Source organism: Callorhinus ursinus, unplaced genomic scaffold (genome assembly GCF_003265705.2).
Source record: "Callorhinus ursinus isolate GAN/ISIS: 27379988/994484 unplaced genomic scaffold, GSC_fseal_2.0 scaffold15, whole genome shotgun sequence".
Taxonomy (NCBI): Eukaryota; Metazoa; Chordata; class Mammalia; order Carnivora; family Otariidae; genus Callorhinus; species Callorhinus ursinus.
In genome coordinates, this window is record NW_027397077.1 from 8,039,002 (window position 1) to 8,061,252 (window position 22,251).

General features: G+C 54.3%; 1 protein-coding gene across 7 annotated transcripts in view; it reads left to right on the forward strand.

The window, feature by feature from the left end:
• DOCK3 (dedicator of cytokinesis 3) overlaps positions 1 to 22,251 on the forward strand; it is a 525,427-nt gene that overhangs the window by 499,877 nt on the left and 3,299 nt on the right. For 4 of the 7 annotated variants that reach the window (XM_025885347.2, XM_073901290.1, XM_073901291.1 and 1 more), the window contains 13 exons: positions 524 to 628; positions 4,302 to 4,443; positions 5,417 to 5,583; positions 5,725 to 5,811; positions 6,271 to 6,450; positions 7,085 to 7,168; positions 7,291 to 7,407; positions 9,792 to 9,913; positions 11,154 to 11,292; positions 11,811 to 11,958; positions 15,671 to 15,789; positions 16,957 to 17,044; positions 21,706 to 21,788. In XM_025885347.2, the coding sequence (XP_025741132.1) occupies positions 524 to 628; positions 4,302 to 4,443; positions 5,417 to 5,583; positions 5,725 to 5,811; positions 6,271 to 6,450; positions 7,085 to 7,168; positions 7,291 to 7,407; positions 9,792 to 9,913; positions 11,154 to 11,292; positions 11,811 to 11,958; positions 15,671 to 15,789; positions 16,957 to 17,044; positions 21,706 to 21,788 (1,581 nt within the window). The remainder of the gene's footprint in view (positions 1 to 523; positions 629 to 4,301; positions 4,444 to 5,416; positions 5,584 to 5,724; positions 5,812 to 6,270; positions 6,451 to 7,084; positions 7,169 to 7,290; positions 7,408 to 9,791; positions 9,914 to 11,153; positions 11,293 to 11,810; positions 11,959 to 15,670; positions 15,790 to 16,956; positions 17,045 to 21,705; positions 21,789 to 22,251) is intronic. The other 3 variants (XM_073901288.1, XM_073901292.1, XM_073901293.1) reach the window with 3 other exon arrangements.

Genomic DNA, 22,251 nt, shown 5'->3' on the forward strand with positions numbered 1-22,251 from the left:
GACATCATGGATATTAGTTCAACCTTTAAAGTTTAAAATCTCTTAAAGAGGAACAGTACCAGTGATCCTGGCAACTGAGACTTTCTCGCTGTGATTATTAGCCTCTTTAGTCAGATGATGGATGAACAAGAGCAGTGCAATTGGACTGATGGAAAACGGTGCTGAGAATAGCTATTAGCCACCTATAAGTAACACCAGCCAGAAGTCACTTGGTGTAGTGAGTATCAACCAAAACCAGAAATCCAAGGGGGTGGGAGGAGTCCATGCTCAATGTGTGCCCCTGAAAGACAAAGAAGCCTGGATCTGTGTGGGATTGGGTCCACCCACTGGGTAGGAGAGTTTCCTCTTCCATCAGGCAGCAACCTGGGGAGAGGCTGATCATGGCCAGGGACTCCGTTCTACATGGTCTGTGTTGCCATGTTCTGTTTCCAAAAGATGATGTCTGTTGGGCCTGGGAGAACTTGCTTTGGACACCACTTAGCAGTCAGGCCAACCTGAAGGCAACTGCCTTTCTCATTCACAGAAAATGGAGGCCAGCTACTATGACAACATCATGGAGCAGCAACGCCTGGAGCCTGAGTTCTTTCGGGTCGGCTTCTATGGCAGGAAGTTTCCTTTCTTCCTTCGGGTGAGTCCATTCAGGTAGTCACAAGAACTTATATCATATTTTACACATAATTCATTTATAACCGGCTTTTTTTTAACCTTTCTCCCTATTCTACTGAATACTCATTTTGAAGGACTAACTAGTCCACAAAAGGCATTTGGCTTTATTTAACAGGACTGACTGCCAACTTTAGACTTTGTTTTACTCCGCTGTACTATTTCGTAGCTACCTGGGATATATGACGGTGATTTTCTTACCAAATCAAATTCCTGCAGGAAATGACCAGGGTCTGAGAATGTCCCACAGGTATGTTTAGAAACCTTCTAACTTCAAGTTTCAGTGCCTGGAATCCTTCATTGTGATTATTCTCAGGCAGATAGGACACCAGTACAGCCCTGACCTCAACAGTAGGCTGACCTCTTGGGGTTCATCATTTAAGATGATGGCTCTTCCCCCTGGCTGCACTGTAGGCTCTGCAACCAAGCTGGAGAAACTGTTGATTTGATAGAAATTTGTGGGAGCTGCCAAATGGGATCTGGCTGTGGAAAGCCTTTTCTAGGCAGCCAGTTCTCTGGCCCAGGATGGTGACAGCCATTTCTCCCCATCACTCCCTGGAAGGCTGAGCTGGGATACCAACAGAACGAAGGAAAGACTGAGCATAGATATACAGACACCAGTTGAACGTTGTGATTCTTTTTATTCTGCAAAAGCCAGAGGCTCCAGGAGAAGTCATCCTGGGCTTGTAGGCTGTAGCCCAGAGGGATTCACTGTGCTCAGCTGACCTAAATGAAGCTGTGCTGATGAAAGGGCCTTGGGGCTGCAGTTGAGACCTAAGACTAGCTCTGACTGTCCCCAGTCCCAATATGTCACTAAAGTTCCGTGTCTATAAGTCTCAACGAGCAGCTGGGAATATTCATAGAATCTCTTTAATATGTTTGGGATCCTGTTTTATCAGAAAGATTGCTTTAGCCAGTGAGCGATGATGAGCTTGATACCACATCACAGGTCAGTTGGCCTTAATGGCTCCTTAAAAAAAAAGAAAAAATAAAAACAGTCTGCTAGCAACAGAGTCCAGGCTAACCACATTTCAGATGTAAAGCAAGTCAACTTGCACATTTCCTAGGCAGTAAACATTCTAGGCTAAAAAGAAAATTGACTTCTGTAGGAACTAGTAATCCTGGCAGGGATAGCAAGCTCACTCTGCCTAATTGTGACCCCCAGGAAGGCTCCAATTCCATTCCACAGTAGCCCATTTCTAGCAGCAGAATGTAAATGGGGAGAGGGTCTCCCCAGGAGCAGGGAACTTGTTCACTCCCTAGGGACCATCTACCTCAGGCATTTCAGAAGTGGCCTCTTTGTTGCCCCCACCAGCATAGATCATGCAAAAGCAATGGAAGTAGAGGTCAGCAGAAGGGAAAGAAGGAATCACACAAGAATCAGAAACCAAAAGTATCTCTAGGAAGTCCTTAGACAAACTAATGATTCTGGCCTTGTGACTTCTTTCTTTCTCATTTTGTCTGCAAATTATGCTTTATTGTCATTTTATTTTCCTTGTTTAGCCCCACAATTTGTATATCAGAAACCAGATTTTACTTTAAAACATCATTACTTTGGATATTACAAAATCAGGCCCTGGTATCTTCATTTCTGTCCCTGCCAGAGATGAGGTCTCTGTCACGGTTTGCCCTGGCTTCCACCACACATGCTTATGTCACAGGGCACTCAGCACTTTCTGACAAGTAGGACCTGGCATAGGACCTGCCTCTGGCCCATCCAAACAATGCTTGCAAGAGACAGTCTGAATGTGCAAATGGGGTTTCAAAGGTGCCAGTAATGGAGGAAGAATAACAGTGGGTGTTAGGAAGTATCACCCATCAGTCCAACCCCATCTCCACACAAGGAGCAGTCCCTAGGAGCTGTGTTTCATGCATACAAATCTGCCTTGCAGAGCCACATGCTGCCTTCTCTTCCCTCAGCTGCTCAGCTCATGTTTGGCAAATGGAATAAGTCCCAGTGGAGGTAGCTATTTGCTTGGTAGATGGCAAGGACCAAGTACAAAGCAGTGGCAGCCAGATCTGTCTCACGTAAGGATGCTGGAGCTTTCACACAAGCAAACTGTAAACCGACAACCAGCCTCAAGGTCAGCGCTGTGTGCCTTCTTCCTGCTGGGTCTCCCCCAGAAAGCTAGGCTATTTCCTCACCTTCCTTGAACACATAGGCCATCTATTACTTTAGCTCTGTCAGCTTGGTTTCTCTGGACCATCTGCCTCCTTTGCTTCACAAATGTGATTATCTACTCATCTGCATGGAGACAGGAAAACATCCAGCCCTCCCTTCTTGGGGGATTTTCTGTTTCTCTTCATTTGACCCATGAACAGATACTGGTGAGGACTGTACATTTGCGAGTTGATATGAAAGACCAATTCTTTACAATTTTCTTTGTCAGTTCTGCTTATCAAGCAAGGGACTTAGAAATGTCTCTTGTCCTTTGACTATCGGTCTGTTCCACTGGAGAGGCCGTCCTGCTCCTCCCAGCCTTGACTTCCCTTCTGGTATTGTTTTTCATTCCAATCCATCCAGACATGGGACCCAGCCTTAGCTGAGTTCTCCCATAGTAAAAGGGGAAGTGGAAAGGGGGCAGAAATTCTATTCCAAAATAATCTAAGGTCCTCCGAAGCCTGGCCTGGGATCATCCATGTACCGGTGAGTGTGCAGCTGGCCCTGTGGTCCTGTCTCTCTTCCTCTGAAGACATGCCGGGAGCGGGTGGCAGGAGGGGGCAGCTGCCAGTCCCTGATGCCACTTTGTCAAAGTGGCTCTTAGGCAGCTGGGCAGGTAGACACATGTCACCAGAGGTCTGGACATGTGTTCCATTCACTCGGGACCAGCTGTGAAGTCGGTGAGCAGCAGCGTGGAGGGTGCCTGACCTCAGCCCGCTAGCAGAAAACCTGAGACCTAACTCAAACCAAATATGATGTAACACAAGGTTTTAAGAAATGTGTAGTTAGGATGATGTCAGTTTGTTCTGCTGATGCAACTGCAAAGGAGTGTACTGCCAGTGCAGTAAATAATTACTGAATACCTACTGGACACTGGGCAATATGTACACTGTTTCTCCCAGCTAATAAAAGTGTCCTTCAAAAGCACGCACCCAGTCACCCCCTTGTTAGGACTTCTGTGGTGGCACCCCCAGCGATCACTCCTTGGCACACGCCTGCAGGCATCTTCCTCACCCTCCCACTAGCTCTCCACACATACCCTCCTCCCACTGCCCCTTTTCCTGTCCAGGCTGTTGTTGCCCTGGTTGTCACGGTACCCACACAGAGTGCCCTTCGCCGCTCCTCCCTCGTTGCTGACCCACGTGGGCCTTTCAGGACTCTCTTCAGGCACGGCTTCTTCTAAAATCCCACTCTGCACCTTGCACCCCTTCCTGGGTAAGGTGCCCTCCCTCCTCCAAGCTCCCCACAGCTGCCTGTGTCCTGCCTCCAGGCTGCTACATCACAATGCAAGCCTCCCTTTTCCTGTCCCTCTCCCTTCTGGATCATCACTTCCCCTAGGGCAGGGACTGAGTGCTGTGTGCCCCATGACTGTCACAGGGGCCCCTAGAACATGCTTATTACATGTGTAGCTATTGACACCCCTGTGGAGATGGGGGCTGGAGGCAAGGCAGAGAGCAGGCTGTCTTGTTTGTGACAGAACAAAGAATACGTGTGCCGGGGCCATGACTACGAGAGGCTGGAGGCCTTCCAGCAGAGGATGCTCAGCGAGTTCCCACAGGCCGTTGCCATGCAGCATCCCAACCACCCCGACGATGCCATCCTGCAGTGTGACGCCCAGTGTATCTTTTGATGCTTTGTGGGGGAAGGTGGGTTGGGGTCCTAGGAGGTGAGGTCCACCCAGTCAGCTGCCCCCTGCTGTGTTGTTGGCCTTACAGGCTAGGTTACCCATAAGTCCTGAACAGAGTGTGTCCTCATCACTGAACCCACACTTAGCAGAGGCAGCCATGGCATGCCCTTAGCCGTGGAGTGCCTGAAGCAGGGCTTTAGGGGGGATCTTTATCCCTAGGCTAGCTGTTACCATTACCTTAGTCCCCACCTTGCCCTGTGAAGGACCTGCCTAGGCATCCAGGAGCAGTCACCCAACAGGCTGATTTGGGGTTCCACCAGGACTCTTGCCCCAGGGGTAACCACCACTCTGTGCCCTGCTCTGCTCCTATTTGTCAAGAAGACTGAGGTACAGCCCTGGGGGTGGGGAAGGATGGGGAGAGCCTGTGGTTTTAGTGGCACTTGGGAGTCCGGTAGCAAACACTAGCCTGCCCCCATCACCCTCACACAGCTTCCTTGGAGACCTCATGACAGTCACCATGATTGTACAAGCTTGTTCCAGAGAGGGGAGGGCAGGTGGACTCCCATGTTATCTCTCCACAAAGACCCCCAAAAGTATTTTTATTAAAAGATTGTTCTGCAGGAAATACAATTTACCTACAGTGGGCAGGCCCCAGCTCTTACAACTTTCTTGCTCTTGCAGGGTGGGCACCTGCATTCTCCTGACACCTCTCCCTTCTTTCTTGGCTGTTGACATCTCACCTTAGCTGAGTGCTCAGGAGATGCTGTGCTAGAGCAGGGAGAGGGTGCAGATAGGGAAATTTGGTCTAACTGTGCTTGGGTCTCGTCTGGCCCTCAAGATGCAGCTGGTGCTACCATTCGGAAATAGGGGCTGGGGTGCTCATTTCTCCTTTAGCGGATGACGGGAGTCAGTACTCAGATCCATCTCTCTGGCAAGTCTGGGTTTTCCCTTCACTTCCTGCCCAGACTTGCAGATCTATGCGGTGACGCCCATCCCAGATTATGTGGATGTCCTGCAGATGGATAGGGTCCCGGATCGCGTCAAGAGCTTCTACCGTGTCAACAATGTGAGGAAGTTCCGGTACGACAGGCCTTTTCACAAAGGTCCCAAGGACAAGGAGAATGAATTCAAGGTGAACAACTCTAGGAAAGCCGGGGCGGTACTTGTAATAAGGCCAGGGGCAAGCCCCACTTTCTCAGGATCTCGTCACTGTGTCATCCTTCAGGCAGGCAGGTGTGGCAAAAATTGCTCACTGGCCTGTACCTCCTTCCAGAGCCTGTGGATCGAGCGCACCACATTGACCCTCACCCACAGTTTGCCCGGCATCTCTCGGTGGTTCGAAGTGGAGAGGAGGGAACTGGTGAGACACGTTTCAGATGGGGCTGATCTTCAGCCCTGGCTTTGGGGACCTTTCTCTAAGGACTGAAGACAGAAAGCGAGCGTCAGCCACCTGCCTAGCCTAGGTTGCCACAGGCCAATCCTGTGCCAGGGGCTTTGTACACCTTCTCTCCTTTAACCCTCACAACACCCCTGGGCAGCAGATACTTTTAATCTCCCAGTTTACAAATGTGGAAGCTATTCCCTGAGGTTTGGGAAGCCAGGGCTCTCTCACTTCAGAACAGGTGCTCTTCACTATTTACTGTGCTTCTGAGTGCCTACAGATCAGAAGAGAAAATTCAAAAGAGGTCAGGGAGTCTTAAGTCCACAGGAACAAGGGTGGGAATCAGCATCACTGGTCTTGGATCCCCACTCTCGGGACCGTGCTGAGGGAGGGGTTGTCATTGTGCCTGGGACGACACCGTGTGCTGTATGCCCTCAGGTGGAGGTGAGCCCTTTGGAGAACGCCATCCAAGTGGTTGAGAATAAGAACCAGGAGCTACGGGCCCTGATCAGCCAGTATCAACACAAACAGGTGCACGGCAACATCAACCTGCTCAGCATGTGCCTGAATGGTGTCATCGATGCAGCTGTCAATGGGGGCATTGCACGCTACCAAGAGGTGAGCGGGACCCTGGGCCAGACCCACAACAGGCAGCCTTGCTGGGAAGGCACTTCTCAGGCTCTTCTTGAGACTCTGGCCTCCTAGGGCAGCCTTCCCAACTCGCCCTTTCCTAGCTGTGCCTCTACTGACTGAGTGTGGTCCTGGATGAGGCTTTAAGCTCCCTCCCACTCCCCGTTTCTGCGGCAGGGCTCTCCCATGGGACCTTCTCTTCTTTTTTATTCCCTCAACTCCAACAGATGGGTAATCCATCTGATTATGGAAGGTGGTAAGTGGCCTCCAGGAGGAGCCCTGGAGCCCAGCCCTGCAGGAGAAGCAAGTTGTGGGTGGCTAAGAGACTGGCCCCACACCCTGGCCACCAGCCCTGCCTGCCCTACCCAGGCCATCCAGGCTCCCTGAGGGACTGGGACCAGCATCCAGGCTTAGATTATTTGGCTACCTTCAGTCCTTCTTCGGCACAAAATCCACACCTGTGATTGCAGGAGGTTGGAGCAGGCCTGGCTAGAGATGGCGTGTGTATCTGTGAGGAGGCAGAACCTGCCTTTCAAGTGGCACCTGACACTCAGGCTTCCTGGGCCCCCTCTAAGCAGTAGTCCTGGGAGGAGTCTTCCTGACGTAGCCTTTCCTTTCACAGGCCTTCTTTGATAAAGATTATATCACCAAGCATCCGGGAGACGCAGAGAAAATCACCCAGCTCAAGGAGCTCATGCAGGAGCAGGTATGTCTTGCAGGGCTTAGAGGCCAGTGAGCGGGAGGGAAAAGCTATGCACCGCAGGACGACTGCAGTTCTCAAGGGCTACCCTCTGGCTTGCAGAGTGGCCCTGTCTGTCACCCTAATAGGTCCATGTCCTTGGAGTCGGGCTGGCAGTTCATGAGAAGTTTGTGCACCCGGAGATGCGGCCTCTGCATAAGAAGCTGATTGATCAGTTCCAGATGATGCGGGCCAGCCTCTACCATGTAAGCCGACCCCTGCCGGGCCCCTGCTGCAGTAGAACCGGCTAGCATTTCCTGCAGAGTGCAGCAAGCCAAAGGAAGGGGGGAGGGGCGGGGAGCGCAAAGGAAAAGCTGCTCCCACCAGAGGGGCAGCAGGCAGAGGTGAGTGCTCTATCGGAGGAAGGATGCCCAGGATCCCCTCATTCACTCCCCTCCCTGAGGAGGAGTCAGATTCAAGGGCAAAGAATGTTTCTCAAGGTACTGCGCTGGTGAAGAGAGGTTTTCATATGAGGAGGAAAAGAGCTAAAGTATATGGCCCACATGTAGACATCCCTTTGGAGATGTTCTCCATCCCGAGAACCTACAGAGGTAAGGCATAACCTGAGTCAGCCCTCTCTCCCCATCTCCCTCTTCCTCTTCTTTCTCTCACTGTCCACTTGCCCTCTCCTCCCCGCTCCCTCTGCCTTCTCTTTACCTTCCCCTCTGTCTCCATTCCATCCTTCCCTCCCTCTTCCTCCAGCACATCTGGTGACCCAGACTCCCATCTGACAAAGCCTGGGGTGAGCAGTATTTCTGTACTGGCTGCTCTTAGAGGGGTCAGCCGGGTTCTGAGCCTGCCCCAAGCTCCAGAAGTTCTCCCTGACTCTGACTTGACTCTTTGGCCTCCACGGCAGAGTCTGGCCCAAGGACTGATGCACACAAGCAAAAGGAGACCTGTATTCCAGGACTAGGGTTCAGTGGTCTGGAGCCCCCTGTTCATGTACTCTCACACCATTTTCTTTTTTTTTTCTTTTTTTTTTTAAAGATTTTATTTATTTATTCATGAGAGACAGAGAGAGAGAGGGAGAGAGAGAGAGAAGCAGAGGGAGAAGCAGGCTCCCAAGGAGCAGGGAGCCCGATGCGGGACTCAATCCCAGGACCCTGGGATCACGACCTGAGCCGAAGGCAGACGCTTAACCATCTGAGCCACCCAGGCGCCCTCTCACACCATTTTCAACCATGAGGCTGATTCCAAGTGTTTTCTAGAGAAACTTACCTGCTAAACAGGTTGGCTGCCAGATCTTAAGGGGCGTGAACCCCATTACCTGTGGCAAGGGAAGCAGGGCTGTTCGGTGTGGGGCAAGGCCATCAAGGACAAGGGGTTCCTCTTCAGGGATGAGCGCTGACCCGAGAGAGGCTGGACCACTCAGATTCAGTGACCCTGACCTGTTGGGGTTGACTTGCCTTGGTCTTGATGCCGGAGCTTCTGGTCATCTCGGGCTCCCAGGGCAGGTCTCAGCCGTTCCTACACAGGTAGAGATATAGCACGAAATGGAAGAAGAGAGAAAGGAGCTCGTCCATAGTTTGACAAGTGGGCACATCCTCCAGAGGAAAGCCCACAGGGCCTGGAATGCCCCCTTTCTGTGATGATCCTCCCACGGTATTTCAGGGTGAAATATGCAGAGAAGGGGAGAGTCTGGTGGGTACTCCATCACCTCTCGTTCCTGGCTGGTCTCTGCTGCGTGCAAACTTCCCCATCACCGCAGGCAAACTAAGCAGGCTAGAGTCTGGCCACTGGGGCAAGGGATGTCCTCCACCTTCCGAGGCTGTTGGGCCAGAAATACTCACCCGCATACATCTAAGTCTCTAGGGCAATGAGGAGGTGTCGTCTCCAGTTCACCCTTCTTTTTCATTTCAGCATGTTTTGGAAGAAGGGGTTGGAAAACCTGTTGCTTCTTCAGGCCAAGCTCAGAAGCATCCCCAGTAGGACTTAGGGCCCACAGATGGTGAAGGATTGAAGAAACCTTGTGCTTTGTTTCTCCAGAGTCACAGACAGGGACACAGACCAATGTGCTGTCACCCAGGAGGGTCTGGGTTCAAAATTGTCTGCAAAGATATCTATCTACTTAATAAGAATGTAATCATGCTAAAATAGAACTATACTATTTTTCAGCGACTAACATCAGGATTTGGGGTCCTATCTCCCCCATAGACTGTGTCACAGGCAGCTTAACCCAGGTCACTAAGAGCTGGGCCATTTAGCAATCCAAGAAACCCAATTTATGTAAGAGGTGCCCACTGACTGACAGCTGATGATCAGCTCTTCCTCTCTGGCTCTTAGTCCACTGATTCTGTACTGAGAATGCCTGGTAACACACTCCTGTGAACTCAGAGCAACGTCAGCCTCTTCCAGATGTGTCCTCTTAGTGGGGTCAACCCCGGGCCTCTGGGTCTCTGGTCTAGACTCCAGTGCAGTTAGGAGGGTGTTTAGTCGTGAAGGGGCCATTGCCCAAAATGTCAGCAGTTCAGGCTCAGCCAACAGTATCGGATTCTCTCTGACATTTTTACCACCAGCCTGCTCTTCCCTCTCACCCCTTAATTACTTAGTCATTCTTTACTCTGATGAAGGGGCATTCATTTCTCAACAGGAGTTTCCCGGTTTGGACAAGCTAAGTCCTGCATGTTCAGGCACCAGCACCCCGCGGGGAAATGTCCTAGCGTCCCATAGTCCCATGAGCCCTGAGAGCATCAAGATGACCCACCGGCACAGGTACGGCCTTAGGGCTGGGGAGGGTCCCCTCCACAGAGGTAAGTCTGGATGTCAAAGATCAGAGCCAGGAAGTCTGAAATAGTAGGTGTGTAGACTCGCTCACATGCCCTCTCACCCATGCACACAGCAAACACACAGCTCCTGCCACAGGACCCTCGCTCAGAGCCAGTTATCCGGGCTGACAGAGGAGTGTGCATGGTACCGTGAGAACACAGAGGAGGGGGCATTTGGGGTAAGTCTTGAAGGATAAGTAGAAGTCTGTGAGGCAGAAACGAGCTGGGGTTAGGAGGGTGATGGAACAAGATCCAGGCAAAGGGACTGCCATGTGCAGGCGCCCCAGGAGGTGGACAAACCGACCTGGTCAACCCCACCAGCAGAGTCTTGTGGCTGGAGTACAGGGTTCTGGGGCATGGAAGGGGGCCAGTTCCAGCTCGGAATGGGCCGCCTTCCTTCAGGCCTTTGGACCCAGTCCCAAGGAGAATGAGGATCCCCAGTCGGTTTTAAGAGAGAGAACCGCATAGTGAGGGGGAAGCACATCAAGGCGTGGCTCGTCTGAACTCAGGAGTCCTGGTCTGTCTGGGCTCAATGGAAGTTACTCCACGCCTCCAGGGCAGGAAGGCCAGGTCAGAGGAGGAGGCAGGGAGAGGAGCCTCTCCCTTGGGTTTGTTTTCCAATGTAAGCAGTAAATCAGCATAGACCGGACCTCCATAAAGGAGAAGGAATGAATGAATGAGGGGCTGTCTACTATTGATAGAGGAGAGTATTGGAAGGATTTAGAAGGAAGCCAACAGATGGTTGCCAACCAGCTATTTTGGTAGCTTGCCCATACCAGGAAGACACCCCTGACCTAGGAGCAGATCCCAGCAGGGGGTGGTTGCTGGTTCAGACTAGTGCTGCATAGCAAGGGGACCTGGAGTCTTCAACCTGATTCAGCATATGATTTTCAGTTGTCCTAACTGAGAAACTGCTGATGTCATGAGACTGATTGGCCATAAACCATTTAACTACAGGTAGAGACTTCGTCAGTCTACCCTTGGCCCTCGCAGACCAGGGGAACCCTGAGCAGCAGGTGAGGGTTCACAACTGCTCCAGGACTCAGATGGGCATAAGAATTAGCTATGAAACCCTCCAAGCCAGTGTTGGCTGAGCTTCACAGACCCCTTCACACTGTCCTCCACCACCTAGCAAAGTTTCTCAGCTCCCGGCCTGACTCCTCCCTATTTCCCACTCTTGTTCACAGCCCCATGAACTTGATGGGCACAGGCCGCCATTCATCATCCTCTCTCTCCTCACACGCATCTAGTGAAGCAGGAAATGTGGTGATGATGGGGGACAGCTCCATGGGCGAGGCTCCGGAGGACCTATACCACCATATGCAGGTACCAAAGCTGTCCAAGGAGAATGGGCCAGGGCACCGTACCTGGAGGACTCGCCTTTCTGCTGGCTGATCTGGTCTGAGGGCTGGCATCCCTGCCTAATTCTCTAGTTTCTGAATTCAGAACATCCAGAGCCAGTAAAACTGCCTTCTCTCCGCACCACCCATGTCACAGTTCCCAGGCTTTATTTCCCAAGAAGGAAATCTAGCTTCAGGCCTGGTTGTTCTTCAAGATCCCATTGGAGAGATCCTCCTCCAAACTGCCCTCCTTCCTGGCGTTCCTGATGGCTAAGTCCTGCATCCTCTATGGGCAGCATCACTAGAGTCGACCCAACAACCCTGCTCCATGGGTGGTGTGGGTAACCCTTAGTGCCAGCCACCAGCCTGGCCTCCATCAGGACCCAGAGTACCACATCAGATACCGGGTCTGGGCATCTCATGGCATGAAGAAGCCAACTCTGGGCCAGTCCCACAATCCTGGCCATTCAGACCTCTGTCCTGCTGATTTTTCTCCCTTTGCAGCTCGTGTATCCCAACCCCAGGTACCAGGGCTCAGTCACCAACGTCTCTGTTCTGTCCTCGTCCCAGGCAAGCCCTTCTTCCTCCAGCCTGAGTTCCACTCACTCAGCACCATCCCAGATGATTACCTCTGCCCCTTCCAGTGCCCGAGGTAAGGAGGGCAGGGCGCTGCTTGCAGAAGGGCGAGGAAAGGGCCTCATGAGCCCCACTAGTCCTCCTCTCGTTTGTGGCTCTGTCTTTGAAAGTGGCCCTGTGACTTAGAGAATGCTCCCCTTTCAGCACTAAGGACTCGAGGGTTCCTAGCTCCAGCTCTCTCGGCCTGGCTTCAGACCCTGCTCTGAGCAGTGAATGCCATAGAGGTGGATGGATGTCACGTCTCCACCTCAGTAAGAGGACACACAGTCCATGAGAAAGCTCAGTTCTTTTCCATTGAAATATTTGCTAGAATAAAAATCAAAGTTAAGGCAACAGTGAGTCTTGTCTTGAGGAATCGAGCATGACTGTACAGTGTGAAAATTCAATTTGAAGGTTAAACTTAACCCTGGAAAAATATTATTCTAAAAAGTAACGACAACCAAAAAGACCTTGTTCAGTTGAGAAAGGCTTAATCAGGAGAGATGGTTCTGTGAAAAGCTATGTACTTTGCCAGTTATTGCCTGATTTTTTACCAGTTGGCTAAAATATTGTTCTCTGAGAGCCAGCATCTTTTTCACAGTCTGATCCTAGTTCTCACAGTGAAATCTGGTTCTCTGTCCTTTTAGACAGAAGAGTTTGCGGTGGAATGGTAATCGGCTGTAGGAACTAGATCCCAGGGTGGCTGTGTGGGATGGCGACAGAAGGGAGTGGTCTGAGCTCCCCGGCCAGTCGTTGGGTATTGCTGCAAGGCTTGCAGTCCCTCATGAGCCTGCAGTCGGATGTCACCTGGGGCTGGAGTCATCTAAAGTTTCAAGTAGGCTGGCTCACTCACACAGCTGGTAGTAACCGTCACCTGGGAGCTTAGCTGGGGCTATTGACCTGAGTCCCTACATAGGGCTTTCCCCGTGGCTTGGGCTTCTTATTACCTAGCCTTGGAAATCCCAGAATGTCCCTTTTGCCACATTCCGTTGTCTGGTCAAGTCCCTAAGGCCAACCTAGATACCAGGGTGGGGAATGAGGCTCCATCTCATGATGTGAGGAGTGGCATGTGTGTTTTTGGAGGGAAGGCATTGAAGGTTGCCATGACAGGAGCCAAACTCCAGGATATCGTAGAGAGAAAGGCTAACAGAAGCCCCTGCCCTTTCTGGAGTAGACATTAAGTGCCAAAGTAAACAAAAGGGCTAAATGGAACTGGGCCCAAAGCGGAAAATGGTGATGAGGGCAGAGGCAATGAAAAAAGAGCAGGGATTCACTTGGAGGCTACGCCCTCCATGCAAGCTTTGCGCAGGCCTCTCTGGAAAAAAACATGGGCCCTGTTTGGAGCCTACCAGCAGTAGGCCCTGTGAGAGAAGATGGAGAGAAGACCTGGACCCAACATTGCGGAGGAAGACTGATGTTTTGAGATAAATGTGGGAGATGCAGTAGGCGATGCCCTGGGGGCACAGAAGGAAGGGAGAAGTCCACTCTGTTTCTGATGTTACGGGTGAAGGGAAGGCTTTCATGGAGAAGGTGTTCTGGAGGGTCCTTTGCATTGGAGGCACTTCCCCCACACCCAGGAGTAGTCATGACACCAGTGGCCTTCTTCGCCAAGCCCGTTGACACTCTGACACATGACACTCTCCTGTGGTCCCTGTTGATTTGGAAACCTTCCAGAAGAAAGGCCTTGCAAGGCCTTTCTAAACGCTTGTAAACTCTTTCTAAATTCTTGTAGGTAGGCAGCTCCCCCTAATGGTGAAAACACTGATTGGGGCTAGAGAACAGGCATTCTGATTGATCCTCCTTGAAAAACTGTTGTTCTGGGACTTAGCCTCCCTTGGATTTACCCAGGCTACTCTCAAGTGGTGCAGAAGTCCTACACAGAAGCCTTTGTGGTGTTTGAATATTTTCACGAAAATTAGCTGTCACTCCCTGCTCCCATGAGATTGGCTGCTGAGGGCTGAGGGCAGTGGGAGAGCAGTGGATAGCAGAGTTGAAAATTTCCACAGTAGCACCGAGCACCCCTTTGTTATAGCACCAGAGGGCCTCCATCCCGTGGATTCAGATCCTCAGCAGAGTACCTGGGGCCTGCAGGCTGCTGTCCCTCCATCCTAGCCCCCCCGACCCATATCAGGACCTTGAGTGGGCAGATCTGAGGGTGGTCTGGAGAGCCAGTCTGTGAGCTCCGCGAGGTCGGGGACCATGGCCAGCCTGAGTAAGGCAGTATGCCGTGTTCCAGCCACATGCCTGGTGTGGAGTCGGCTATCAGTGCCTCGGTGTAAAGGTGCATGTCTCGTTCTGTGCACACTAGTGGAGGGGAGCTCTGTTCAGAGCTGTGGCTGCCAGCTTCCCTGCCAGCAAGGAACTATAAAAATCGGTGGGATTAGGAGCTCGTTTCCATTTGTCTCCAAATAGCCACTACTGATTTTTATTATATTGACTTCTGTAAAGTATTTAAGCCTCATCTTCTGGGTCTAAAGTGAGCACAAGAGGGATATCTCAAGGACTCCGGGGGCAGGCTGATGCAGAGAACTTTTCAGTTGCGCCTGACAGGGCATGCACCACACACTCTAAGGCCCCAGGGACCCTGGGCTTCAGGAACAGAGCCTCCGGAGCCGCAGGTTCACCTCTCAGATGGAGCCCAAGGGCTCTCGAGTGTCACTAAGAGCACACCACAGAAGGCTTTCCACCACTTGAGCCAGCCGGAGGCTTCCAGGAGGCTAGTTTCTCATGGGCATGCTGGCGTCTGGCACGATGAGCAGTGCACATGTGGAGGGCCTTCCAGATTATCCATTTCCAAGGAAAGCCAGCAAGTTATTCTCTCTATTTCCGTGGAAGGTCCCCTCAAGGACCATGGGTGATGGTGCCTGGGCCTACAGCTATGGGCTGTATGGTTGGGGACTGGGCCACACCGCATCTGGCACTGTCTGGCCTCTGTAACAGCCCCTTGGGCCAGAGATCACTGTGAGAAGCCTCACAGGAGAAGAGCATGAACCAAGCCAACTCAAGAGCCTGGGTTCAAGGCCCACAGCTCCCAGACTAGCTCCATGACCCCCAAGTTCACCGAAGGGCAAGTCTCAGTGAGACTCCCTGGAGAGCCCCTGTGTGCAGGACCCCGGAGCCCCTGCCAGTCTGGCTCTGGGGCTGCAGCAGGATGGCCAAGAAGGGAGAGGCCAGGCTCTGGGGGCCTGGAATCTGGGAAGGAGAAGCCTCCGGGCAAAAGTGCTAGGGAGCTGACTGAGAACAGGGTCAGTGGTGTCCGGGGACGGTAAGTGTACGGGGACACAGTGTGTCAGTAAGAGCTGTGCCGCTGTGTTACCTGAGTGTCTCTGTCTCTGTGTGATGGTTCCATTGCAAGCTGGCCTGTGCCCATGCCTGGGCCCCTGAGAGAGCCCACATCCCGGCCACGCGCATCTCCCGAGAGTGCCGGGTGCAGGGGGCCCTTTGGGGCCTGGCTCCAGTCCTCAGTTCTCCTCATGACCTGCCTCTGAGCGTGGTGAGGGGGCTCTGTCAGTGAGCCTGCATTGCCCCCGTCTGCAGTTTGCCTGCCTCGGCCGGGACGTCAGGTGCCGCCCCCGCCTCCCCATCTCACCAGCAGGCTCTGCTTCATTCCTCCTGTGCTTGCTGAGCTCATCCTCCCCCCAGCTGCTAGGGGACACCGACCCTGCTTCCCTGGTCCCCAGGATGCTTGCCCGCTGGGCCCTCCATCTGTGGCTCGTCATCTGTGCGTGATTGTTCTCACTTGGTTACAGGCTCTCCCTCTCTGCCAGATAAGTACCGCCACGCCCGGGAAATGATGTTGCTGCTGCCTGCGCACCGGGACCGCCCAAGCAGTGCCATGTACCCAGCAGCCATCCTGGAGAACGGACAGGTAGTAGACCCAGACTCCTGAGTGGCCTCTGCAAAAGTGTGTCGGCCCAGCCTTCTCTCGTTGCGTCTGCTAGGCTTTCTGTAGTGTCCTCCCTGCCCCCTACATTCTGCCATGAGACCCTCAGAAGGCTGCTGGGCCCCCGGACGGGGACGGCGGTGGCTCTGAGGACCGGTGAGCCAGACGGCGTGCAGCTGTGGGGGAGGGGTGGCAGGTTGGCGCCCCCATTGCTTGTGTGGCTGTCCGTCCTTCTTGCCCGCCTCCTGGACTCCACATCCTGAAAAAGTCTAGCAGAGGAACCTGGTTCTTTCCTGTCCCGAGAAGGCAGTGGTGGACACGGGTCTGGAGGATGGCCTTCCTCCCTGTGTGTGTGAAGGGCATCCTCACTTGGGCCAGCTCTGCCTCCTTCATCCATCCACCCATCTACCCGGAGCCCCTCGCTGCCTGCTGGGGCTGTTCCACACCGTTTGCTGCACGGCTCTCCAGACACCCTACCTAGGGGCCTTGAACCAGAAGCTGTGGGGAATACCTCCTTCCCCTGCCCGGTCTGCCTGCCCTTCTATTCAGAGTCCATGAGAGTCACCTCCAAGCAACCGTTACCTAGTCCAGAGTGCCAGGAGTTTCTCAGCGGTACCTCCGGGTGCCTGGTCAGCCCTGCCAGGTGGAGGAAGCAGGCCTGCTTGGCAGCCACCCATCACAACAGTGGGTCCTGTCTGAGACTTTCTGGGCTTGAGGGCTGCCTTTACCCTCAGTGTTGACTTGGGCCTGTGTGGGGGCCTCCAGGAGACCGGGCCTGCCAGTGCTGAGGGGTGAAGGGGATCCTCAATCCTTCCTGCCGATGGGTCTCCGTGGCAGGACAGAGGGATGCAGTTAGATACTCTCAGGTGCCTGTGTCCTTTCTCTTGGCCATGCCCGAGACAGCTTGGAGCCCAGCCAGGCATGGTAGGGAGCTGCCTCCAATGTGGACATGGCAGCACTTGGAGCCAGATAGCAAGGACATTCTTCCTGTGGCCGGTCTGAGCTTCTCAACACGTCTCAAGCATGAGCGGTACCACTGCTTTGATTTCCCTGTCTTCTCTTAAAATATCCTGGCTCCTAGGCCCACAGCACTGCCCCCTGAGGTATAACTGGTTGTTTTCACCCTCTTTGATATTTTTCTCCTTCCCTCAGCTGCCAAATTTCCAGCGGGCCCTGTTCCAGCAAGTGGTCGGATCCTGCAAACCCTGCAGTGATCCCAATCTGTCTGTGGCTGAAAAAGGTATTGTTCCCCTTCCCAGGTGGCCTCCCCCCATGTCTGTCCCCATCCTGAGCGTCTGACTCTTGTCTCCGAGCACCAGCTGGCCAAGCCTGTGCCATACTCCAACACCCAGGCCTGTCTGTCTGTCCAAAGTCCTGACCAACTCCTGTGCTCACTGTTAAACTGATGTCTGGCTTGATGCTAAGTTTGGATCCTGTTAGTTTGTATATCTCCCTCCCCAGGGCCCGCCCTCAGAGAGGCCCCAGCTGCCACCTGCCCTGGGCCCACCTTTATGGAAACTCAGGCTGCTGTGTTCAGACTGTGGGCAGTCACTCCCTTGGGCTCCTCCCAACCAGCCCCAGAATTCAGCAGGCCCTGTGGCCCCTTCGGTTTACTCTCAACTTGAGCCCTCAGGTACCTCTCCTTGTTGCCCAGAATAGGCATATGGCCAAACAAGCCCCTAGAGGAATGGGAAGGACAGGCCGTGCAAAGTGAATTTCCCAGAGACAGTCCTCTCCAAGGGAGCCCCGGGTCCTCTGAGGCCAGTCCTTCTGCAGCCACTCTGGCCGGCGGCTGCTGTGAGTCCACCTTCTATGTTGCGAGCCCATCAGCCCGGGCATGAGACTGGGCAGTTAGAACAGAGGCTGTTTGGATAGTGGACTTTTACCCGTGTTCTGCCACAGCAAGCTGATGGCAGAAGCAGACTCGGGCCCACTGGGCCCTGGCCCAAAGCCCCACAGTTGGAGGTCTGAGTTCCCTTTAACACAGAGCAATACCTGTCTGAGGACTGTGCTAACCCACCTGCCACCCAGAACCTGGCCCCATACCAGCCCCACTCCCTGTAGTGTCCCCTCCCTCTCCTCCCTCTGTTGAAGTTCAGGGCACACTGAGTCCCCGGGAATACAACCTGCTGTCCCATCAGAACCTGTCCCTCCAAAACTGTCATCATATTGTCATTGCACCTCCTCACCAACTGCTGTCTGCTGTCCCCACTGTCATTGTTCCTCCCTCGCTCACCACAGAGGACAGGCCTCTGTGTCTTCTTTAGGGAGACCAGACATGAGGTCCACAGCCTCAGTGGCTGGTAGGCATCAGCACCAGGTGCTGAACCACAGAGGCCATGGAGATTCTGGCTGAAGATGCCTTCCTGGCCTCAAGGTGGCGCATCTCCGAAACATGCAGCCTCCCTGGCCCCTGCACCTGTTACAGAGTGCTTCAGTGGCCAAAATCCACTGTGCCTTTTCTTCACCTGAGAGGCGGAGCCATCTGACAACTAGCCAAGAGCACAGACGGGCTCAGAGCTCAAACGGGTGCCAGTTGCCAGACCCAGACCCTACACCAGCCGGACACAAGAGCATCGGGCCTCAAGCCAGGCTGCAGCAAGAAGCTGAACACGCCCACCCCTGGGTGTGGGCAGGAAAGAGGCTGAGCCCACCGCATGCATGCCCACGCCACAATGCCAAGGCTTCGAGGGCAGCAAATGAGACACATGCCTAGTGGGAGCACACAGGCCAGAGCAGTCGCTCCCTGAGTCTTTACCTGGATCCTCCAGGACAGGAGCTGTACATACCTGTCACCATTCTCTTGTCATCAGGATCCTGAGTCCCACGAAGCCTCCACCTCTCACTTGTGGTCATCTCTTTTTGCCAGTGACTCCCAGCCCAGACAAGCCTGCCCTCAGGGCTGTCAGCTGTGCCGCAGGGACCTTGGGCCAGCACTGGACCCCTGTTAATAGAGACAGAGAGAGAGATGACCAGGCCACAGCAGGGGTCGCCCCCTTCTCCGAGACTAGGTCACTCCGTCTCAGCTTTTCCACTAGCCCCAGAGCCCTTGTGCCACGCAGCAGAGGTCCACGGGCCTCGTAGCTCACGGACATCGGGCTGCAGGGTGAACATGGAGGGGCTCAGGCAGGCGTCCTTGGTAAAGCCCGCAGCCTTGCCGGCTTTCTTCCCCCAGAGCCTCCCCGCCCGCAGGTTCCTTTGGGCTCTTGTGGGTGAGCTTCTGCGGTCCCCACCATTCTTCCAGGGCCTAGATGTGCATGTAAGAGCGTGGGCTGTCAGCACCCCTTTGGGGAAGCCACCCAGACCCCCTCCAAGCTTCTTAATTTCTGAGATTCAGTGGCTTTTTCCAGTGCTGAGGAGCCAAAAGCTCATGCCCCATCTTGAGGAGAACCTGTGTGAGAACGGGCCTGTCCTTTCTTCGGGTGCCTCTGGTGGCTCCCTGAGGAGGCCTTCTGGTGGAACCCAGCTGGTGGTGCTCATCACATGCAGAGTTCTTTCCTCCCTTTAGGCCACAGCTGAGGGCCTGCCTACCCGGTCACTGCCACGTCCTCCCTCCTGCCACCAGCCATCAACCATCCCGTGGGACTGAGCAGTCCTGAGAACTGAGGCTGTTCAGATAGTGGAGTTCTGCCTTGTTTTCTGCTGCAGGCCCACACCAGTTCCAGACCAGGGGGGAGGAAGAGGAAGGACATCGCCACTTTCGCTAGACCATGTGGGCCCGGCCCCTCCTGACCACATCCTTCTTGAAGGCTAGATTCCAGCTCCTTCCCTTCCAGAGCCTCTTAGGTCCCATCAGGCCCTAGCTTTCCCTAAAGCTCAGTACCTGGAGCAAGGAGGGCCCACAGCCCAGGCTCCTGGGGCACAGTTTAGTTACAGCTGCCTGAGAACAAAGCCAGAGGCCAGGGCGCGGGCTGGGAGCTACTGCCCAGCTGCTGGCAGCCCAACAGGGAGAGTGTGCTTCCCTGCTCCACCAGACAAGAGGCACATTTCCTGGTAGTGGTATCTGGTCTCCAGAACGAGGTGGCCAACAGGATTTACATGTCCTCTACCGCTCTGCTCCTGCAGAGTGGCACCCTTGGAGCCCAAGGTCCAGCTATTCTTCATCTTATCACCTTCCTGCCAAGTCACTCACCCCAGCCATGGCTGGGCCCAGGGTCAGGGGGTGGAGCAAGTATTCTGGCACTGAACTCCTTCCTTAGCATAGGCAGACACTCTTTGTTTCCCTGTGTCCAAGGCCCACTCTACCCTGCATCCATGGCATGTGGGTGCCAGGAACAGGGGCCCTCTGCAGGCCTCAAAGCACCCGTGGTTCCACAGTCCTCCCTCTTCTTGGGAAGCCACTGGTCCAGCCAGACCTGAGCCACAACTCTTGGGCTGTATATTCTTTCCTCCAGCAGGCACAGTGAACACCAGTCCTTGCCTGAAAACCCCTTGTGCTTCCCAAACCCAGTCAGTGGGCAGAGAGGCCGTGGGAGGGGCTCAGCTTGCTTGCTACCACAGGCCCTTTGGGAGCCAGCCCCTGCCTGCCCCCTTGGCCATTCACTAGTTGTAGGAGGAGGCAGTCTCTGCCTCCCACCCACCATGCTCCCTGCTTTTCCCACTGGGTCAGGGCAGTGGGAGAGCCCCGACTCAGTTCTGGGGAGGAGCTCTGTGGCCTGCCCTCTGTCTGCATTCTGTCTCCTCAGCCCGTTCCGCTCTGCTCTGCTCACTTCTGTTCTCTGTCCTCTTCCTGGCAAGTCCCAGAGGCTGCAGAGTTCGCTCCTTGCTGTCCTCTCAGCTTGCCTCCCCCTAACTACTCTTTTTTTTTTGTAAGATTTTATTTATTTATTTGACAGAGAGAGAGACAGCGAGAGAGGGAACACAAGCAGGGGGAGTGGGAGAGGGAGAAGCAGGCTTCCCTCCCACCAAGCAGGGAGCCCAACGCAGGGCTCGATCCCAGGACCCTGGGATCATGACCTGAGCCTAAGGCAGCTGCATAACAACTGAGCCACCCAGGCGCCGCCCCGTCCCCGCCAAGTACTCTTTAGACGTCCGTTCCCTCTGCTGCCATCCCCTTAAGCAGCTGCCGTCCTGCCCCTGTGGGCCACAGTGTCTCACTTGGCCAGAGCTTTGGGGGTTGGCATGCCCCTCGCACACGGGCTGGGCACGAAGCGCACACCTGGAGAAGCCTGAGGCGGTAGGATGGGCTTCTCCCTGAGGACGGGAGTAACCTCCCTTCGTGCCGTCTGGTCCCACCCTTCCCACAGCCCCCAGCAGCTGGAGCCTGGATAGCGGAGCCCAAGAGGCCCAGCCCTCCCCGTCTGCCCACATGGGGCGCATCCTAGCCGCCCCCCCCCCCAGTGCCTCCCTGAAGTCTGCTGCACGGTAAGAAGACCTCCAGCAGGTCCCCCAGATAGTCCCTGGTTTCAGACTCAACTCCGGGACAAGGGCAGCAGCCCTCCAAACTAAGAACTTGGGCCGTTGTCTGGGCTGACTCGGCCAAGGAAAAAACATTCCACCACAGGAAGCACCCTGCTGGGCTTTGGGGTCAGTGAGGTTTCCAAGTACAACAGGTGAGCTCAGGCAGGCCTTCCCCGCCAGGGGGGCCCGAAGACAGTGGAACCGACTGTGCCGAGCCCGTGACCCACCAGCTTGCCGGAGAGCGGCCAGTTGGCGGCGGCGCGCCGTCCCGCGGGCTCTGACGTACTCCACCTTCTTGACCTTTTGCGGGGCACAGGTGTCTTTTACTCCAGCAGCCTGTTTTGGAAAACTCCAGTGAAAAGAGAGGTTTTCCTGTGGCCTTCGATGCTCAGGGGTCCTCAGGAGACTCTTCCCCCAGCTGCGCAGTTGGCCCAGCAAGATGTGCTGACACACAGCCCTGGAGGGGCCCCCGCTGAGGCTCTGGTTCTGTTCCCTTTGCAGGTCATTACTCCCTACACTTCGACGCCTTCCACCATCCCCTGGGTGACACCCCCCCGGCCCTGCCTGCCCGGACTCTGCGCAAGGTAATGTACTGAAGCAACAGCCCCATCGGGGCGTGAGAGGAAGCTTCTCATCCGCTCTGGGGTCACCCTCCCTGCTCCTCTGTCCCAGAGCACCCAGCCCAGCGGAAGCTAGGGGTGGCCAGGGCCACACTCGAGATGCAGATGACTGATGCGTCCTGCAACCAATGCGATGGGGCCAGGGAGGTCAGAGGGTCCCGGGGACAGCAACATACGGTACCCAGAGTGCACGGGCAAGGGGCAGGGAGGGGCTGGGGGCTCCCTGCTGATGCCACGAGACATCAGCATGCTACAATTCAAGAAGTAAAGAAATACTCCCATAGTAGATGGTAGAGCATTTTAAACTAGAATCCAGTCAAAAGCAAGAGGCAGGAGGCAGCAAAGCCTTGTGAAAACTCACTCATTTTTCTGCACATTGGAAAAGACGAACTCAGTCACAGATTTTAGCAGCAGAGTCCATTCACCT